The 21,501-nt window shown below is 32.6% G+C and overlaps 2 protein-coding genes across 2 annotated transcripts in view; one reads left to right on the top strand and one right to left on the bottom strand.

Annotated features, from left to right (window-relative positions):
- Positions 1–1,823: 1,823 nt before the first annotated feature.
- On the bottom strand, positions 1,824–4,200 carry LOC129798407 (retinol dehydrogenase 11-like). Its single transcript, XM_055841546.1, has 4 exons — positions 4,109–4,200; positions 3,803–3,884; positions 3,618–3,736; positions 1,824–3,546 (listed from the first exon to the last, which is right to left on the bottom strand). Exons 2-4 carry the CDS (start codon positions 3,859–3,861, stop codon positions 2,747–2,749), a joined length of 978 nt encoding a protein of 325 aa, XP_055697521.1. The 5' UTR covers positions 3,862–3,884; positions 4,109–4,200; the 3' UTR covers positions 1,824–2,746.
- A 14,418-nt stretch (positions 4,201–18,618) lies between these two features.
- Positions 18,619–21,501, top strand: part of LOC129798399 (uncharacterized) — an 83,804-nt gene continuing 80,921 nt past the window's right edge. Inside the window, exon 1 of the mRNA XM_055841528.1 lies at positions 18,619–19,460. The gene's annotated coding sequence lies outside the window, so the exon portion shown is untranslated. The remainder of the gene's footprint in view (positions 19,461–21,501) is intronic.

The following is a 21,501-nucleotide window of genomic DNA, read 5'->3' as shown; positions in this document are numbered from 1 at the left end:
TGGGTGTTCTCTTCCAAATTTAAGGATTTGTTTATTAAGTAATATTTTACGGACGAAGCGATGAGTACTTTCCACTTGTCGCACACAGTTCAAACATACAGTCTTTGGCAACTGATCATTCGGCTTTATCTGCAAATACAATTAGGTATTTTAAAATATATATTATCCTAATCATAAGTGACAAAAAAATACTTACATTTATGTTGAGAAAATTATTTATTTTTGCTACAAGTGCAAGTTTAATACCAACTTCCCCGTACAATAGGATAACTACACGGCTTACTTCGGAGCACAGCCGGCAAATATATCCGCTCACACGTGCTTCTTGCATGTGACCCATCCTTTTTGTGGTCTGTAGCACATCTAAATATTTATGAAAAATAATTAGAAAACAGCAATTTTTCACGTTTTTCCACAAAACTTCTCTTGTCAAAACAACTTTCCCATGGAATAGTTTACTAGAAACCCATGTAGAGGGTACTGCTCGAACCCAAATATGGCTGCCTGGAAGTTAAACTCAAGCACATTCCAAGAATTAACTGATTTTTTTTTTTAGTGTAGGAGGAACGGAGTAAATATAGGGTAAGTGTGCCTAATTCCGGCCAGCTTGCAATTTCGGCCACCTTTTTTGTTCCTCGAATTTCCATGAATTTTTAGTTTTTACATACTCTAGAGATTGTACAATGCAAAAGAATAACAAAAAATGTAGCTACAGTAAAAACGAGATGAAATTGGCAGGTTGAATTCCATTAGTTGAATTGAACTGGTTGAAATTTCGAATTACAAACAACTAAAAAAATCAACTTTCAATTGAAAAGGAATAATTTAGATTGCAAAACTAGTAAAATTAAACTCTCGGTAATGGCCTACGTACAATAAATAGTAGTAATAATTACTATAATAGTAATAAAATGAAGCAACAAAATGGCATAAACTGACTGATTGAAAATTACCACGATTATCGCGTGTAATAGAATCAATTCGATTTTCGTAGTAATTTTTTCAATCGATTATTGCAGCAAAAAGTTCAACTTTCAACTAATTTCGTTTGAAGTCATTCTTCTTCTTTTTATATTTTGTGTAATTTCAGTACAATTGTTGAAGGTAAATTCAACTTAGTTTGCTTTTCAACTACGAAAATTCAACTTGTTTGCTTTTCAACTTTGCTTACTACGATAATCGTTGCAAATTTACTATAATTATCAATGCTCTCCCATTACACGCGATAATCGTAGTAATTATTTTTTACTGTGTACGACAAACGAGATGACGTGAAAAAGATATTGGAATAATTCCCGAAGGGCAAGGAACTATGAGAATGAAGGTGGCCGAAATAGGGCACCAAAGCTATGCCTATATTTTTATTCATTTTAAAATGTATTAAGAATGATTTTAGAGTAAATAAAGATTGTAAACTCTTTACAAGGTTCCAAGAAACACTCTTTCAGAAGAAAGAATTAAAAAAATCAATTTGTATTTAAAATATTATATTTCAAACTTAAGGCTTTGACGCTTGCATGCAACTATGCCGAAATTTGGTACACTTACCCTAAATGGTGTAGTTTTAAAATTGGGCATTTTCTTCCTATTTTTAAATGGAACTCGATCTTACTGTGATATAATTTAGCCCCACAAACCAATTGTGAGGCTAAATTACATGATAATAATGGTTCAATTCCTTCTAAAAAAGAAAGCCCAATTTTAAAGATACCCCACTTCTCCCTAAATTGTTACTTTTTCCCTTTCAATATTATCTTTGATTTTAATTAATCCCGTTGCAGAGACAAAAAATATTTATTTTGATAATTAAAATTTCAGAAAGCTTTTTTATCTGATTCTAATTTTATTAACTCCATATTATTAGCATTTAATTTAATGACTAATTTTTGATTGCATTGATTTTGTATTTAATGAGTAAACATTTTTTGAACCATTTTAGCATATTTGTCCTCCTCAACCCTCCATTCAGCCTGATTTTTATTCCATAGAGCTAGAAGTTCTTTATTGTTTTGATAGTTAAGTCGCTGTAGTTCATTTTTCGCTTCTTCAAATTGTTTTAGACCATGATGAGCTAATGCTTTTCTATAAATTGCCTTATCGGGAACATCGTGATTTCTTTTGGTGAATTCCATAAGGTAGAGTACTTCCTCCAAGCGATTCTGCTTCAGTAGACATGCTGAAATATTACTATAAATCCCCTCAAGAAGTCTCTCAAGCTCCATGGAAGACAAACCATCCATTGTTGGTTCTTGGTTTTCGGGTTGAAGGGGTCCCAAGGAAAGAACGCATTTAGCTGCACGATTGAAGTAATCTTGAGCGAATACCGGATATTTTTTGAACATTTCCACTCCAATTTCTCGATATTTTTGCGCAAGATTGACAATTTCTTGCGCCCCCAACTCAAAAAGGTATCCTCGAAAATCAATTCTGAGAAGTTTAAGCGTAAATGAAACTTTTTGACCAGATTTTGTGGCGATAAAGCAACGACTCTTTTCTCCAGTTAGCATCTCTCGGAGCAAAATTTCAATGTAGCAATCAATCGGAGTTTTTGCTGTACCTAATTCAATCCATATCTCTTGGCGTTCTCCTCTCCCTAGAATTTCACTTTCACGCCCATCCAAATCCTCTATAGCGCTCACATTAATAAGGCATCTAGAAATCTCAGAGGCTTTGATAATGGAGGAGAATTGAAAGTCAATGAGTATTTTTTGGATACCTTTGTTGGGATCATTCCAAATTTTGGGCACTAACTTATTGAATGGAGATGATTTCCGCACATTTTCCTGCTCATTCGCCATAAAGTTATACCTAGGATTGGATCACTAAGTCGACTATGAATCTTAACTTCCTCTCGGAGATTTCTTAAATAGAATGGCGGTTTGTCTTCGGAGAGAATTGCGTGAAGGATACTCTGTGCTCCTTCTAGTGGAGTCTTTACGACAAATATTCTAATTGGTTTCTGAATCCACTTAGATATTTTTTCCGTAAGAGGCGGGAATGTTCGATATATGGATGTCTCTGTATTTCCTGGATCCACACAATGGACTGAGATATTAGAATTCTCAATGAGATTAGAGAGTCTCCAGCTGAACAATGTTAAACAAAATTTACTGTAGGAATAGGCTCGGAAGCGATCTTCTACAGAATCCTCAAAGGCTTTGTGATATTCAGGCTGTGGAAATAACCAGGTTTGCAAGTGACACTCTGAACCAATGCAGACTACCCTAGCTGGGTCACGATGTTTGCGAAGAGCCGGCAAAAGTAGTAATGTTAGAAGGAAAATACTCAAATAGTTTACTTGAAATGTCTCCTCGAATCCGTCTATAGTGTTTCCAGAAGGAATGTAAAAAATTCCTGCATTGTTCACGATGGCATAGACAGATTCTACACTATCCAGGATGTCTTGAGAAAACTTTGAAACTGAAGCTAATGATGCAAGGTCAAGTTCAGATATTCTGATGTTAATGTTTCCAGTTTTTAGACAGATCTTTTTTTTAACACGGTCCGCTTTTTCAATGTCTCGGCAGCCCAAAATTAGATTTGCACCTATTAAAAGATATTTTATATCAAAATGGTGAAGGAAATCTCTTTGAATATTTATTTCAAATTATTTGAACCTCTTTTGGCCAATTCTTCAGCCAGCGCATAACCAATTCCTGAAGTTGCACCTGTAACAATAACAACTCTTCCATTTAAATTCCTCCTGCAGCGACACTTTCTTCCTATGAAATGATACCTGAAATATAAATAAAGATGGTTTAAAGAAAAGTGGCCGGCTACTCAGAAGACACTGCCCTTTTACCGAATAAGAAATGCAAAGGAGCCAAGAATGACAAAGCAGCAGCAGATTTTTTTCAACATCTCCCAAAGATGTACTCTATAGACTAGACAGGGGGATTTATTTATCAAATCCACAATACTCTAATTGCCGTGCAAACGCAATATTTGCTTAAGTTATATGTAATTTTTTACCCACTTCATCTATGTAATTTATATACTGGATGGTCTCATGGTATATATTTTAGAGATTTTAATGCGAAAGAATGAAAATGACAAAAATACAGTAGGCTTAGAGATATAAGATTGTTTAGTGGGTTAATTTAATTACCTTTTTTAATTTCTGTGTATAAGATTTTCCAAAGGAAACGCTAATTTTCCTCGATTTCTTATGAAACTGTCAAAATAAATACATAAAAAATATTCCAGTGGAACGGATTTATGAATATAGCTAATCGATTTTTGCCTATAAGACGGCGCTTTTTTCGCGCTTGGAAAGAATTTTGAAAACAACCGTTTTTAAAATACTGGTTAAGAGTTAAGAGGTTTTTATTGATAAATTGCATACATAATATCTTATATATGTAATTAGAAACATATATGAATTTATATACTTTAATTAAAAATATTTATAAGTTTTTTTTAGGAACCATTACATATGATTTACAGTTTTTCATGAAAAAGCTACACAAAATGTACTGTCCCTGATTGTTTCACTTTTCACCAAATGAATTATTTTCATGGCTTTTATGTAAAAAAAAATACTACAATGAGATCATTCGAGTGCGATGGGAACTAATGCAAAAATCAGAGCGTAATCAGAAATAAATCAATTTAGTGCCGAAGAGAAAATTGAAGTTTCTCAGTATCAATCAATCACAAGCTAAGGTATATAATCTATGTTCATGTATATTAACACAGCTCACACAGCCCATCGTGAATTAAAACAAACTGCGTAAGATGTCACCAAATGTGACAAATAGTAAAAAAAATCACAAAATTTAGTGATGGGCTAAATCTGATGGATAGACAAAAAAATCCTACAGACCAAATTGCAAATATATCTTGACAGAGATTAAACAGAAAATAATTTGCATTTTCTGTTCTTAAGATTGGATGACGATGATGATGAAAAACGAGAAAAGGTGGACCGTTTGAACGGGAATCTATTGGACAAGATGAAATGAATTTTTCTCTGGGATTAGTGGACTTGGTTTTTTTTAACCCAATTTTTGAGGCACAGCTGAATACTCCAATACGAATGTATTTAGCATAAATTAATGTTAATTTTGGTATGCTTTCACATAACACCATTTGAGTTATTGATTGGTTCTGATAGAACCTTTAGGGAAGGACACGTTTTTTTTTTTTAGAAATGATTGAAAGATATAAAAGAAATTGATACAAAAAATGTAAATTTTGTATATTCTGCAATACAATTAACTTATCAAGGCCAGATTATAAATCAATAAATATTGTCTAAAAATCTAAAATATTATTCAGGGAATAAATCCGTTACACACTTTAGCAAATATGTTTCCAACCCTCCTGCTCTATTTCTTCGCAAATTTGTAACACACTATAGAAAAATAATGCTGTATAAAGACAAAAGCAGAGAAATATTAGAATTTTTCAAAACAGAATCTGAGCCATATAATTTAAAAGAATTTTCCTGAAATTGACAAGAAAAAAGAGTCCCACTAAACGCATTAAATAGTACAAGGGTTCATAAATCACCAGCTTTTATAAACAGTTTTTTGAAACACAAGTGAATCTCACATATGTAAATTACTTATATTTTATATTAAATTTGCCTTCCAAAAATCTAAAGTCTATTGAAAACCAAATAATAGGGTGTTATTATGAAAGAATTTATCGTTCCTAATAAATTAATTTTATAAATATATATTTACCTATAACCATTTATGAATTCTTTTTTTTTGGCAAAAAACAAACGATCAGTAAAAAATTCAAAATGGGCAGTAAAAAATTAAAAATGAGCAGTAAAATATCTCATTTTGGTTGGTAAAAAACTTAAATCTTTACAAAAATGGTCTTAATTTATATATTTAACATTTAAAATATTTCCATATAGAGTGAAAAGCCATTTATTTTCCCTTTGCCAAAATTTGGACGATAATATAACAGTTTCAAATTTTTTTATTACTGATCAATTTTAACTTTTTACTGCTCATTTATTCAATGCCTTTTTTTTACTTATTCTTTCGACACTGCTAATTTATTGAATGTATCTTTTCTTTTTGTTTCAATAATGTTTATAGCAAAAAGACATACGTCATAAAATGCATGGCTTCTGAATGTTGAAATTAATAACTTTTCTCTCTTTATCCCCAGAGATCCGCAGATTCTTGCCACGCAAATCAGTCGACATCCTCGTGAGCATGTCTCTTCTTCTCATGCTTGAGACTTTGTCTCGTGGAATCTTGCGCGGAAAAGTGTGTAAAACTCTGACTAATCGCAACAGATTGAGGCAAAACACGCAAAAACGTGGGCAATTTTCCTTTTCAAACACTGTGTCTTATGATTTCTTTTCATACAATGACTCTCTGGCATTTGTGCACCATCCTGTGTGAAATACTGAGTGTGTGCCAATAAAAGACTCAAATACCCTCATATAATATCTTTATCATTGATTTTCATTCCAATTGTCTTTGGTTTCGAAACCAGGAGCTGCTAACGTCGTGCATTTTTTCCAGAAAAAAAAATATCTGACCAACTTGTGAGATGGAATCTTTATATGAGAGAATTACAGGCGAAAGACCGAATCCCAAATGCCTGTGGTTGGGAGCAAATGTATCTTGGGGAAAGAAGCTTTGGAAGTTTAGCTGGATTGGATGTTTTAAAATCAAACGGGATATAAAGATTTAGATTGTAGAGAAAGAAGCGGGATATATATTATATATATATATATATACATACGTGTGTGTGTCTCTGTGCGTGTATTATGAAAATGAGACCAACGTAATCAATTTTAAAATTGCTTTTTGCCACTTTTACTTATATTTTCTCGTTGACCAAATCTCATAGATTTTCAATTAACTGATTTCAAACTGTCAGTTTTTATATTATCATATAAATTTGTTTGAATCTTTATTTTTCCTAGATGATTAATTACTATATTAATGTAGTGTAATGTCCAAAATATTTCGGAAATGTTTACATAATTTTTCTGGGAAAATGCGCAATTATTTGGATTTATAAATGAAAATCCCTTTTATACTTCTGCATGTTTCTAACCAATTGGCAGACAATGACTACCTATTTAACTTGTAATTGATGATGTTTCTCGGAGCAGTGTTGAGTAAATTTATCTTTCCTCTTGCAGTTTGTGCATACAAAACGTGGGTATTTCACGTGAGAGATTGGGGTTAGATTACAAGGAGGGTATTTAATGAAATTTGTGGACACAACAACTTCAAAATTATGCAAGTTTCTTTTGGTCATCTGTTTAGTGGTGAGCTGAAAAAATAATTGTATGCTTTGGGATATTTAATGTATCCCATTCAAATTGCAGAATATGCCACTACTGATCAAATACCAATTTTACATGCATCACGGTACATACAAAAGTTATCTCAATGCTGTGAAAAACTTTGCCTTGCTATTTCTTATTTGTACATTGAGTGTTTCTTTAGTGCAAATGTTCTTTTTCCACTGCGAATCATCTTTCTTCTTGCAAGTTTAAATAGAAAGTACTGCAAGAGTGTCTGTTGGCAAAACAAATCAATGCATACGTATGAACACCAAATGGCCATATAATTCATTTATCATTGCCTTTAGAAGCGTTTTCAAATAGCAATGTAACGTGCATATATGGTTAAGGCTTTCAACTACCCTTGAGGGAAGATTCGGATGTTAAAAATTCCATGCGTAGGAACAACTCAAAACTCACCAGTTTTATTTGTTAATCCACATATGGAATATCTTGCATCGCCTGTCAGTTAATTGATTATCTTACTTTTTGATGATGATGAAGTTATTTATATTATATAGCAGCTTTCATATTGTACAATCCCTGTAATCCTATACCATTTTGTTACTTTGTGATTTATTTATTCTACAGTAAATTTATGCACGAAGTACCAATGTGTATTTATTTTACAAAATATCAGAAATATGAGAAAACCTGTTCACGTTAAATATTCTATTTGCATTATTAATCCCTCAAGAAGCTCTAGTCCTTATTATATCTTTTATAGACAGATCATTCGGAAGATCTTAAATTTACGTATATATATATATTATATATATATATATATATATATATATATATATATATATATATATAAATTCAGAATTCTTTCATTTGTCATTTGAAATTTTATGATCCAACAATAATAGACTAATTTAAGAAAAATAACGACAGATGATCCTTTTTTTTAATAAAATAGAATTAATGAGTCACTGTCTCTACCGTTTCATTTGATGCCTCCTCTGAAGGTTGAAATGCAATTAAATGCCATTCTATATTGAATTATACAATATTTACGTTGATGGCAATTGAAGGTATGAGTCTTTGGTGATGCTTTCAGAGAGCTATAGATCAATTTAGATTACTATTTATTACATACCGTCCATCAGCAATTTTTGTTTTTCGCTCTGTCAAGAAATCCGCTGACTATTTCTTTGTCCTCACGAATTTGTTTTCTGAACTATTAATAACCTTGGAAAACATTTCGTGAAATAGTTATCATATTTTATATCAATTCTTAAATTTGTGGCCTTTCAAATTTCGAGGATAAAGGACGAAAGTTAAAGGTACAGAAATAAAATGCACAGAGCAGGGTAAGTTATTTAATTTTCTGCTGGTTTTTCACTCTCAAAATTGTGACAAATCTGTAGTTCAATAAATTGCCATTGAAGGCTCTAAAAGAAATGGGAAATAAATGAGTGATAAGGAAAAACACATTTAGAATTCAAGTTTGGCCTTTTCTATTTCTAATATATTTTATATCTATGTTCTTTTCTTAATAAATTAAATCAGGCTAGAAAAACTTTTCCTATAAAATAAAACGTGAAGTTTCTGATAGTATTCTTCGTAAATTTTTCAAGGATACCAAGATTAAGAGTGAACTAAAAGATGTGATTTAATATCGACAAATCTCGAACACCAGTGAAAAAAATCAAGTTCAAGAGAAGCCGAGTTGTTACCGAGTTTACAAGATATAGAAATGAATAAAGAAAATTAAAAAAAAAATAATAAAATAAGTTTTGTTTTGACTTTAAAGTAATCTCTCTGATAAATTAAATACTACCATTTTTATGCATTAAACTAAACCATATTTTCAGCATACACAATTTCTGTAAGTCTTCTTAATACACTCCGTGTAGACAAATGAATAAACTAGATGACAATCTTATAAAACGTTCCAATCAAAGTGTTGCATGGGGAGATTTTATGTAAAAATTAATTATAGTTTGAATTTCTTGTAATGATGTTTTCTAAGTTTCTGGAAGGCATCTTATGTTAATAGTGTACTATTGCACTATATTTCATCTAAAATAATAATCCAATACAAAAGCAATGAGGAAAGAGAATTCGTAGAGTGCTCGACCTCTTCACATATTCAAGCCAGCACTTTGTAATTGCTATCGAGCATGTGTGTTTTTTAATAAAGATTTAAGTTAAAATTATTTACAATTCCTAATTTTTTCAATTGAGATCAGATCAAAATTTATTTAGGGGAGACCGGGGAGGTTTGGGACAGGGGTAGTGTGGGACAAGGCGATTTTTTCATTATTTTTTTTAAATAAACGGGATTTGACCACTACTCAATCGTAGGCAATATTAAGATGTATCTTGACTAAAAGAATGGATATCCTCAGTTTTATTGTTTTAATTCTATGAACACTTTCTTAAAAATTGATAAAAATTATATTTTTTGATTTCTCAGTTTCCCCCTTTGTATTTTATATCAGCGACATATAATCAAAACTTTTTTTATCTCATTAGCTAGCAGTATAATCTGGGAACATATTTTTATAAAAGCTTCAGAGATTATACGCTCTTGTTTTTTACTTAAAGGTTTTAAATAGCAAAACTACCCGCGGGGATGTTTGAGACACCTGAAAGGGGATGAATGGGACGTTGATTTTTGACAAAATTGTAGGTGGTATGCAATTGTTTATTGTCAAAATGAAGAGCAATGCCCAGTTTCTACTGAAAATCTCCCTCTTGTGCAAAGTTTACCAGTTGAGCAGTTGTCTCCAACTACAGAGACAATTAAACCATCAATGTCTTGGGAGCTAATAAATTCTTCTCCTGAGGATATTCGCCTTTGCCCAATCCCGTTAAAAATTATTTTCTGGAAAATTTCTCGAGCAATATCCTCTACAAATCTTACAAGTTTTCTACAAAAAGCAAGGTGAGAGCTTATTCAGAGAAATAAGGAAAAACAACTACCACGCTGTTGTCGTAAAATCAAACAGGAATCCGTCAATGAGTTCAAAACTAAGAGTGTCCTAGAGAATCTACTCGCCTGAGGAATTTGAATGATGATAATTCTAATATTAAGAATAAAAAAGTAAAGAAAGCTAGGATGGTAAATAAGAAGAAAATACTTTAAATAACTGATTGACAAAAAATGACTCTACTGTACAAATAAGATTGATATTGATTTTTAAGTATGAAATAAAAGATTAAATATATCTATTTATGTTAGAAATATTTTTAATCATTTAAAATAAATTAATATGCTCCAATAATGCAAATTATTCGAGAAAAAATGCGTCCCAAACATCCCCTTTTGTGTCCCACACTGCCCCAAATCGGGGAGGTTTGGGACAAAGTGTCAAGTTAAATGTTTTATCTTCTCCAAGAAAATTCAGTTGTTATCCAAGTTGTAATACATACATTTTATATAGTCAATACCCATAAGTATCCTATAGACCGCATAAAATTGTAATATATTATCGTGATTTTTAGGAATACTGCTTTAAAGTCAAAACATGAAAAAGTGTCCCAATCCTCCCCGGTCTCCTACAATCATAACCTAAATCACCTATAAATAGTTAAATATGAACATATATTTCTCTAGTATGTCCATAAGAGATAAAGACCATAAGAGAAGACAATACGTCTGAGAAATAGGGGAAAGCGCACTACAGTAGACTCTCCGTCAATCGGGCATATGAGGCAAAATGTCAACCAAGTTATCAAGAGATCTAGAACCCACCCTAGATATGCTATTTATAGCATGATATTTATTTTTTATTATTACATGATATTTATATTTATTATTTATTTATTATTAAGCTGGATTCACATGATGAAAAGTTGCATGAGAAATTTTACTTTGTAATTCTCAACTGTTTTCAATTTCAAATCAAATACGCGCGACAAAAATCAACTGTCAAATCAATTGTGCGGTGCGCGTGTGAAGCAAATTTGTTTGTTTTCGCGAGTAAAAATTCACGGAGGAAAGAAAAATACAGAATATTTGGGCAGAGAGTATTCCAAAGATTCCAAATATTGCCCTCGTGTGTGATATCTTGGTGGAATGTGTATGCATTGTACAGAAAGACTCAGGTTTGACAATGTTATCCCGAAAGATAACCCAGCAACACGGAGGAATCAGGACAGGACCATCAGCAAAACATGGAAGAACCACTCCAACAGTAGAAGTGATGTTTTTCCACGAGAACTCAAGAATTGAAGTGTCCGGAATTGATTTTGAAGGAAGCTTGTGTCATGTCAGCATCGCATCCGGAGAGAAGTTGCACCTGAGCCGCAGAACCTTGGGGAGGATCTCTCACGTCTCACCACTTGTAACAAGTAAGAATTTACGATTACTGTTTCTTAACTGCGAAAATTTGACAGCTGATTTTTGTCGCGCGCGCATTTTATTTGAAATTGGGAATAGTTGGGAATTAAATTGAGAAATAAAATCATCTTTATGAAAAATTTCTATGCAAAAGTGCATAAGCTTCAGCCAATCAGATTGCTCTATTTTGGTTTATGTATTTTTTCTTATGCACTTTTTCATCATGTGAATGAGGCTTTAGTCGTATTATACATGCCTTCATATCATAATATCATATAATTTCTTATCAATAACGATTTTTTGGAGTTCAATTTAGGATTGGATTATTAAAGATAAATGATCTATAAGGTTCTTAGAAAGCATTAACATTTTTCGCTATTTAAGATTTTAAGACCTTCGGGAACTGGGCTAAACCTCTAGTCTAAAGACCGCTTTATTCTCTTCTTGTTAAATAGAATAAGACTTTTGTTTTCTTTATTTGTGAGGTCCGAAAAGGGTATAAGTCAGATGTTGGAATTTCGGTCTAAAAACTTTCTTGTTCTTCTTTATGTTTTTATTCCGAATTTAGACCGAAATTCCAACATCTGACTTATATCATCCCAACGGTCGACCCTCAACGTCCGAAAAGGGTTTGTATCAACTTGAACCTGAAATTTTAATTTAATGTGACATTTTCATACCAATTTAAAAGGGATCTTTTATTATTTTTGTCGGGAAATTGAGGTTTAAATTTATCAGGAATAGTTTTATTTGTATTTAAATTTAACGAGAAAATGAAAGGGACAGATAATCCTAACCGGCTTATGTGGGTGAGATTTTTAACGTGAACTAACTCGGAATGCATGCAAATTCGATTTAGAGCTGAAGTTGGGGGACGCCATTCAGTTATCTTGAATTAAATTCGTGAAATTTTACAAATTTTCTATTTAACTGACATAAAAGTGATATATTAGATGAGATCATATATTCTGTCAGTAGAAGAGGTAAAAAGTTTGGAGTGGTATATCTCAGCTCCTGATGAACATAATTGGATGAGTGAACTATTGTTGGAAAGCTTGGTTCATTAGCTTTCAGAATCTGGTATATGTAATTGGCTATGGGTAAATCATGGTCATCCAGAATCATTTATGTCGAAGAAGACACTTTTTGCAGCGTCTTTTTTGACCATCCACTGCTGGGACCAGGAGTGGCCCACGATTATCGCACAAGGACTATTTGTTAGAGGAACTCAAAAGGTATAATTTATGGAAGAAACTTTTTTTTGGACATCTTACTTTTATTTATTCATCGACTTTTGCAAGAATTGTAACATTTTATACGCAAGGAAAAAATTACAAAAATCCTAAAAGAGTGGTTTCTGGAGGGGAAGGATAGACGTGGGGATGAAATTGATATGATATTTGAATTCCTTGGATCAACTTATGGGGGAGTACTTAGAACATTCCAAGTCGATATCTTCATTAGTTTGTCCAGAAAATGAGATAGAAGGATTTCTGTCATTTTTTTCTATGCGTATAAAATGTTAAAATTCTTGCAAAAGTCGATGAATAAAAAAAAGTAAGACGTCCAAAAAAAAGTTTCTTCCACAAATTATACCCTTTGAGTTCCTCTAACGAACAGTCCAAGTGCGAGAATTGTGGGTCACTCCTGGTCCCAGCAGTAGATGGTCAAAAATGACGCTGCAAAAAGTGTCTTCTTCGACATAAATGGTTCTGGATGACCATGGTTTATCCATAGCTAATTACATACACCAGATTCTGAAAGCTAATGAACCAAGCTTTCCAACAATAGTTCACCCATCCAATTATGTTCATCAGGAGCTGAGATATACCACTCCAAACTTTTTACCTCTTCTACTGACAGAATATATGATCTCATCTAATATATGTGTGAAATATAGACCAGAATGTTATCTATAATTTTTCCATAAAATAGATCTCATTGATTACTAAGATAACGAGATATTCGAGGTTATTTGTTTCTTGAACTCGTTTTTCCGACCAGAACGCCCCAAGTGTTCATTTGATGAACTTCAACTATATCAAAGAATTGTTGTATTTTGTGAAACTTTCCAATTAAAAACCCTATTTTAAGTGTCTTGGTCGAGTAGAAGCAGTCAAAATGGCATCTGAGTGGTTTCAAAACCTTATTATGGGAAAAATCAATTTTTTCACATTTAAACGACAAAATCGGACAGATAGCGTTGTCTGAGCGGAAAATGATGTAATGACGAAATGTAGAAACAAATGTGCTCTACAATTATGTCGGAGTAATCATCAAAATCGGTTCAGCGACAGTCGAGATAATTCAGGTTATGTGATATTGAAATTGGTTCTTCGACTGTGGCGCCCCTGATGTTGGTCCCATGAAGTTCAAATGTTCCAGAGAGCTGTAGAATTTGGTGAGATCTTTCGATTAAGACATTACTCATTAAAATCGGTCAAAGAGAACCGGAGATATGATTTATTGAATTTCGTGAAATTTGACCCCTCATATCTCCGGTTCTATTATAACCACGCCCCATTTTGGAAATGTCCTAGACTAGACTACAACACTCTAAAATTTGATTAACTTTCACAAAGGAATTTTTGAGAAAAATGAGTTTGAATTTTAATGAATTTTGATGCTATCGCAGTGCCACCTGTGGTGACTTTTTGAACTTCCATCTAAAAGTGCTCATCGAGACGAAACCAAAAACCCAAAATTTAGCTGAAAATGTTAATTAGAACCGGAGATAGAGGCCGGTCAATATTCAAACTTTGACCCCCTATAGCTCGGGTCAGGGGTTACCGATCGACTTAAGTATTTTTTGTTTGATAGGTATAATCAGCGGCTACAACATACTAAAATTTCAGCCCGATGCACAGAGGAATTTTTGAATTATTTAACTTAGGAAATTGAAAAATCTTCCTATTAAAAATAGCGCCCCTAGCGGTGGTTTTATGAACTTGCGATGTTAGAAGGGGAAGTGCCATTTTATGAGAGCTTTCCAAAACGCTCTCAATTTTTAAATTCTGACAATTAGAACTAGAGTTATTCTCATTTTAAGATTTTTTGAACTCTTATAGCTCGGGTCAGGGGGTCGGGGAGCTTAAGTTTGGTATTGATCGAAAGCTGTAAGGCCCATTTGAGGCCGATCGATGCCATAGGGGCGGAGCTATTGAGAAAACAAAAAAGGGGGGTATTCAAAATGGCGGAAGGGGGGTGGGGTGGGGGGTCAATGTACCAAGTTGCAATTTTCATACGATTATGTGGAGCTCAGAGGCAAAGTGACACATATCCTATGGCTAAAGCATAGGATATGTGTCATTTTGCCTCTGAGCTCCACATAAAACCTTTGCCGAAAACCGCAAGTTGATAACTCTTTTAGTTTAGGAGCTTATAAGCTCTAAACAGCGGCTGGGAACGTAACTTAGCCCCCCATATATTCGTGATCAGGAAGTGATGAAACACATTTTGGCCAAATTTGAGCTCGATCGGAGGACATGAAATTTTGTTAGGATTATTAGGTGAGATTATTAAGAATCTCACCTAATATTCTTTACTTTTACATTCACTTCGGTTAATTTAATTCATAGATTAGTACATCTTTACTATTTAAACGATACTCGCCCTGGTTCATAAACATTAGTAATTGAATTTTCAGTCCAGAGAATATCGCTATTTTTGTAGGACACTTATAAATTATTTCATGTCACTTTTAGAGGTTCATAAAAATTTACCAATATCGGCCAAATTTTTATAATGCTCTATTTAAACTTGAATTTTCCTATGTATAACAATAAATACATTAATATTCATTTATTCAGGTATTCAGGCTGGTTTTTATATTTGTACGATCATCTATGCATCCCTAAAGGTCCAGATGCGTATTAGATATGAACGTTTGTGTTATTCAACAGTAGCATTTTACTTGATTTTTTTTATTGAGCCCTTCCACAAGTGATGATAAAAATTTCACATTGCAATCGTGAAATTTTCTTCATTCTTTAGAATATGGTGAGAAAAAATTGAAATTGTTTAGTTTGAATTCCATGGATTCTTGGGATGAGATGACGATGACATTCCAAAGTGATAGCCAGAGGAAAGAATTCGATTAAAAAATAGAGAGGATGCAGAAGACATAACCATAATTAATTTGGATCTTTTCTCGCGCGTCTCCCATTGATTTGGTAATGAGAAATACAAGTGTGTTCGATGTAAAAGACTGCCAAGAAAGCCAATCGTGCGATCATCTAAAACGATTAAGGCATGACGCCAGTGAGCACACGACAAAATCACTCAAAGTGTATTAAATATTATTTCTAACTTGGTGTGAGATTTTATCGCCCTAGAGAATAAAAAAGAAGAACAAGGAATGAAAAAGAATCCAAATTAGAAGGAGCAAAAATCCACATATTAGAGATTTGAGTTTGTAGATTAAAATTAACTGGTTTCCCATCCGCTGTCGATCTCTCCCTTGAACATAGGAAGGGGGATTTCTTAGACATTGAAATACACTCTTGTGCTCGCTTCATGACCATGAGTGGTTTAATTAAGGAAACGTGTTGAAAATTATTGCAAGAGAGAAAGAACATTTTATGTGGAAATTACACTCTGGCACATATTTCAAGTGAATTAAAAGTAGATGAAGTGGAGGATCATGGTGATCACTTTTATGATCGTTCCTTCCCTCCTAGTTTGCTCACTTCAATTCTTGACACCTCAACCACAGTATCTGGTCAAACTCGGAGCCTATCTTACTGCAATTTGTCTAACATCATGTTTTCTGTCTTATCCCATTAAATTCACACTTTTGCCCTCTTCAATCACATCAGTAATTGAAGACGCATATTTTATTCTTGAGAAATAATTTTATTGATGAATGTTTTGGGCTTAATCGTTCTGTTTAGAATATTTGTTGGCCATAGGAATTAATTCAATCGATGATATTTATTATAAACTTACATCTGGTTTAAAGCATGATTTGGCACTATAATAAATTTAGAGATTGAATTTAAAGTAGACAAATCCCATTAACCCTTTAAGGATTACCGATGACCCAAAAACAAAATTCTTCTTATGGACATCCTCTAATCTAAAATATTGTTTTGCTCTAATAAGTCAGAAAAAAAGATTCCAATCCCAAATTTTTGATCCTTTCGTGCTCAGAGGGTCAATGAGAAACTTTTTATTGTTTGTAAGAGATTTGATTATTGGTACATATTATATTATTAAAGAGGGTTGACTTAGTGGCCGAAACTGCATGTAAAACCAGTGTAAGACCGAACCAACTAAGTTTTTATGCTCTGAAAATTAATTCCTGAACATTTGGATTTGTTACTTATTTATTTATATATAAAATGTATATATATATAATAACAAAATTTAGCAAAATAACATGGAGCATTGTGTAAGTTCTCAGACAAAGAATACTTCGAAAAAATAAGATTCTTGTCATTTTTATCTTAATCTTAACAGAGAACTTAATTCTTTATGCTGGGCACCTAAAAAATCAACTATCTAAAATTATGTTTTTCCTATAAGTAGTTGCAATTTTTTGCTTGGGTCACCAGAGACCCAGTCGTTCTTAAAGGGTTAATGGATGTATAACGTTATTTTGCGAAACCACAATAAAATAAAGAGACGTATAGTATCGCTAGTATCGTGATAGAATTTCAGTTTCACAAAGTTTGTGTAATTGGTCACCCTGCTTTAATCTACAAGTTTGCAACAGAAAAAAATGTTAAGAAAATACAAATATATAAAATTAAAAAAACACAAAGACTTTGTTTTGGGATAAAAATTTTTTGGAGTAATTACTCCAAAACTAAGGCTTTAAATAATACTATAGATCTTCTGCAAGTTGAAGATTTCAAAATTATAATTCCTTCCTACAATGGATTTAATAGCAATTGTATTTGAAAAAAAGTATTTGAAGTCTTGTGTTATCCCATTTCTCTTTTGAACGAATACAAATTTGGATAAATTAGATAGAAAAAATACGATGTCCATAAGGAGCTCATATGAATTACATAGGAAAGATAAAAGACATGGTTATATACATAAAGTCGATTGATTGAATGGCCAATAGATCCTCAAACCCTTACAGAGCCTCTAACAGTGTAAAAAGCTTTGCCTTTGTTTATTACTTGAATAATATTGCAACTTTTCCAGGGTAGAATCAATTCATCACTGATATGCCCAATAACCTTGAAATTTTAATTTTTCCTCCTTAAAGTTTTGCGCACAAGATCTAAATTCCTTCTGCCTCTATTCAAGTTGGGTGTATGTTGTACGAATTAGCAGATATAACAATTTTTCGTATCAATAAAAATTTAGAAGAGGCTATTAAGCAAAAATTATACTTTAGTATACATCCTTCTCTTTTTATCGAAAAAAGGAAATAGGAAATGGAGGTACTGCCCCTATAAGGGACAGGACTTCTAATTTATATATTTAATTATAATTAAATATGCAACACACTTCTGTTTTTTTAATTCGCCAAACGTTTATAACAATTAACAAGTTTATGTACAATATTCAAGTTATTTAACTTCAGCTTTGTTTTGGTCACCCTCCGAAGGTCAGATCCTATGAAACAGTTGAGTGTCTCGAAATCATGCGAAAGCAGAGTTTTTATTTTTATAACGGATTTTCCTAAAAACCAAATGATTTTTTACTTGTTTGGTCTTGTTGTTATTTTTTCAATTAATCTGGTCACGCTGACTTAATTTCCACTATCTATGTCCTTTTTGCTGTCTACCGATATTGGCTTGGCAAATGATAATGCTGATAAGTTTCGATTTTCTCAGAAGTGAAAAAAATCCTACCCCCTGCCATTTTTGCTATTTTTTGTGAGAGTGAGAGAAAATATGAGATCGTAAAGCGTAAAAAAAGAGAAATATCTCTCACGTACACTTTTTTCTTCCACTCATAAATTTTTCTTCGCGATCGGGTTGAGGTGCTGCTTCGTACACTCTTCTTCAAGCATTCCCATCGTAACCGGTGTTCTTCCATCTCTTAAAATAATCAACTCTGTGGCGCGAGCGGACCTGTGTGAATCTTCATGTGTGTTTCTGTGGATGCGAGGCACATCTATAGATATCAAAGGCAGGTTGCATTTGCTGTTGAACCAGCGGCCTTGATGGACACAATTAGAGGACAGAGTATCTAGTGGGAATAGGTGTTTTCGTGTATTTGCACTCTTTTGCCTTCTATATTTTTAAATTTTATTTCCTAACCGTTGAAAATTTATCTATGTGACATTTAAAAATTTAAAGAGCTAAAATGTTTCCTGTATAGGACGTAATTTTTGATAAAATTGTGTAAGTGAATCGTGTGCCCGACTTCTGTTTGTTCTTCTTCACTTAATTACATGACGCTAAATCCCATTGAAGTGCAATATGAAAAACCTTTTGTACCTCGTCAGTGTTGGAAATATAGAACAAGTCGTGTGAATTATAACAATTATTTTATTAAGAAGTAACTCTAAATAAGAAAAGAAACATTCAAGCTGCAGGGCAAAATGAGAGAGTTTTTCTGTAACAGTTGATGAATGAAAAAAATTGCCGACGAGTTTATTTAGTCAGAACGACTCACAGTAAAAGACAGAAAGTGTTGGAAGATAGTTGCAAAAAAAGAACTTGAGAGACTCGCATGAAATGCACGAAAATCTTCGGTGGTCCAACAAGTGTTGTGACAGGCAATTTGGTAATTGTGCATGGTAGAAGATGTTAAAAGAGTGATGAGACGTCTTAAGCATTAAACACGAAACTTCTTTAAATAACACACCGCGTGATTGAACATTTCATCGAGTGATCTTACCGAATGAGAAATGAATATTGATTGCGATCATTTGCTCATTGTTGGCTTCTGTGCCATGTTACACCATCGTGATCTTCACCAGAATTTTACGAGGTGAGTTAACTGATTTTCATTGATTTAGTCATATACTTTTTCAAGTGTATACCTTGAAAAATAAAAGAAGTCCTGTATTGTTATCGTAATTTTGTTCCTTTGTAAAAAAATATTATAAATTTATATTTGAAACCTTCACATTGAAAGAGGAAAGCAATATTAGCCCACTAAAGTAATGTAAAAGTGAACTCTGAAAAAATGCAGTTTTGTTGACAGAAGTGTGTTTGAAGAATAGAAACTATTTTACATTAAAATGTATCAAAATTCTCCCGGAACCGCAAAATCTTTAAAGTCTACAAAGTTTTTTAATATCTAAAAAATCTTTCTCACTAAGCAATTTTAAGTTAAGCAGTTAAATATTATTATTTCTAAAGTATTAATACATTTCATGGCTACGGCCCCTGCCCTGCCTAACATTTTCTGAAATACACTATGTGCTGTTCAGAATGAAAATTTAACATATTTTATGCATTAATCTTGGGATATGTTCAAATTTTAATCTGGGCTCCTCCACATATTTAAATTCTCTCCTTATGTATGATTTTTGGTTCAGTGATTGTGTTATTATTTTAGATAAATTAAAATTGTACATATCGAATTAAATCACCCAGATTTTTTTTAATATTGTAAAATATTCATCATTCGTATTCACTATGAATTTAATGAATAACTAGTGTCTTTTTCTTGGTCCATTATTATGATTTTTTGTTCTGAATTTTTAAATATATTTTTCAAATAAATTTAGGTCTAAACACAACAGTTCGCTTAGTTAGACTTTTTTTTACTGAAAAGCTAGGATGTGTAAATTGCTGGAACTATAATGATTCTTAATTAGGAAGCCAAACTTTATAGAATTCCTTTCAGCGTGAATATATGTATGTGCAAAACTTGAGGTATTATAAAACAAGTACTTTTCGCAATAGTTAGAAAATTTATTTTGTTATTTTAGATATCGTATCTAGACAGGGGGGTGACATTATCTCTGAAAAATGCGACCGATTTTAGTGTAAATTTTCCCTGTTTTGGTACACATTTTACGAGATATCTCCAAAACTACGTAGGTTGCTAATTTGGGGTTATCGATTGCCTATTCAATATAAAATTGGCTTTTATTTTATTGTTATATTTTTTGATAACTAATTTTACACTGACAGAAAACAGCCAATAAACCCAAAAGTTTTTTCGGCGCGCTAGAAACATATGGGAAACATAGGAAATCTCACGCCCCTGTATCTAGAAAGAATTTTGAGAATTTAATTAATAAATCATATAATATGATTCACTAATTAAATTCTTTAAAAGTCTTTCTGTCCAAGTACAAAAAATTGATTTTTTCATACAAGATCATTTTGCCCAACGTGATCTTCTGTACCCAAAGTTCAACATACAATCGAATTACTGTAAATTACTATACTAGTACCTACCTAATACATGAATTGCTACTAATATACATGAGAGCTTTTATACAATTTTAGTTTTTAAAAACTTACAGTATTTGATATGGAGGTCTCTAAAGTGAATTTTCAATTTTTTCTTTACCTTTCGTTGTTTCATTAAGTATAATGACACAGTTACAGCACAATTGTCATTGGAAAAATTTTATAAAGAATCGAGAAACATTTTTAAAAATTTTAAGAATTATACGTTTTTTGTTTCAAAAACTTTTTTTAATTTTATAAATTTGAAGCTTAATATTTGTAAATTTCTGCAAAATTCAACATCAAACGGATGAGTTTGATCTACAATATAATCATTCTGGCGGGCAATTGTGGACGTTGTGCGGTGGTTAGAGATAGAAGTGCGTGCTGGCTTGGAAAAGCCGCTAATTCCTGTGATGATGCTCGGAAAGACACATCCAAGGAGGTGTATCTCAATGGGCAGTTCATGAGATTTCCTCCCAACACTTGTCCCAACATGAGGTGTTGTACATGAGGAGAGTCGATCGATGCGAAGTATTTTGCACTCTTTCTTCCCATTTGCCCACGGAGGATCAGTCGAGTGTGCAGAATGTGCCGCGAGATTTATTGTAATTGTATCTATA

Source organism: Phlebotomus papatasi, chromosome 1 (assembly GCF_024763615.1).
Source record: "Phlebotomus papatasi isolate M1 chromosome 1, Ppap_2.1, whole genome shotgun sequence".
NCBI classification, from domain to species: Eukaryota; Metazoa; Arthropoda; class Insecta; order Diptera; family Psychodidae; genus Phlebotomus; species Phlebotomus papatasi.
Note: the sequence above shows the minus strand (reverse complement) of the source record. Positions and strands in the feature narration are given on the sequence as shown.

What these genes read in the sequence shown, in the direction of transcription:
- LOC129798407 (XM_055841546.1), bottom strand. Translation starts at nt 3,861, where the DNA reads ATGTTGAAAAAAATCTGCTGCTGCTTTGTCATTCTTGGCTCCTTTGCA. An exon ending in TCCTTTGCATTTCTTATTCG is followed by an intron (nt 3,737 to 3,802) that starts GTAAAAGGGCAG and finishes TTTATATTTCAG; the next exon opens with GTATCATTTCATAGGAAGAA. An exon ending in TGAAGAATTGGCCAAAAGAG is followed by an intron (nt 3,547 to 3,617) that starts GTTCAAATAATT and finishes ATCTTTTAATAG; the next exon opens with GTGCAAATCTAATTTTGGGC.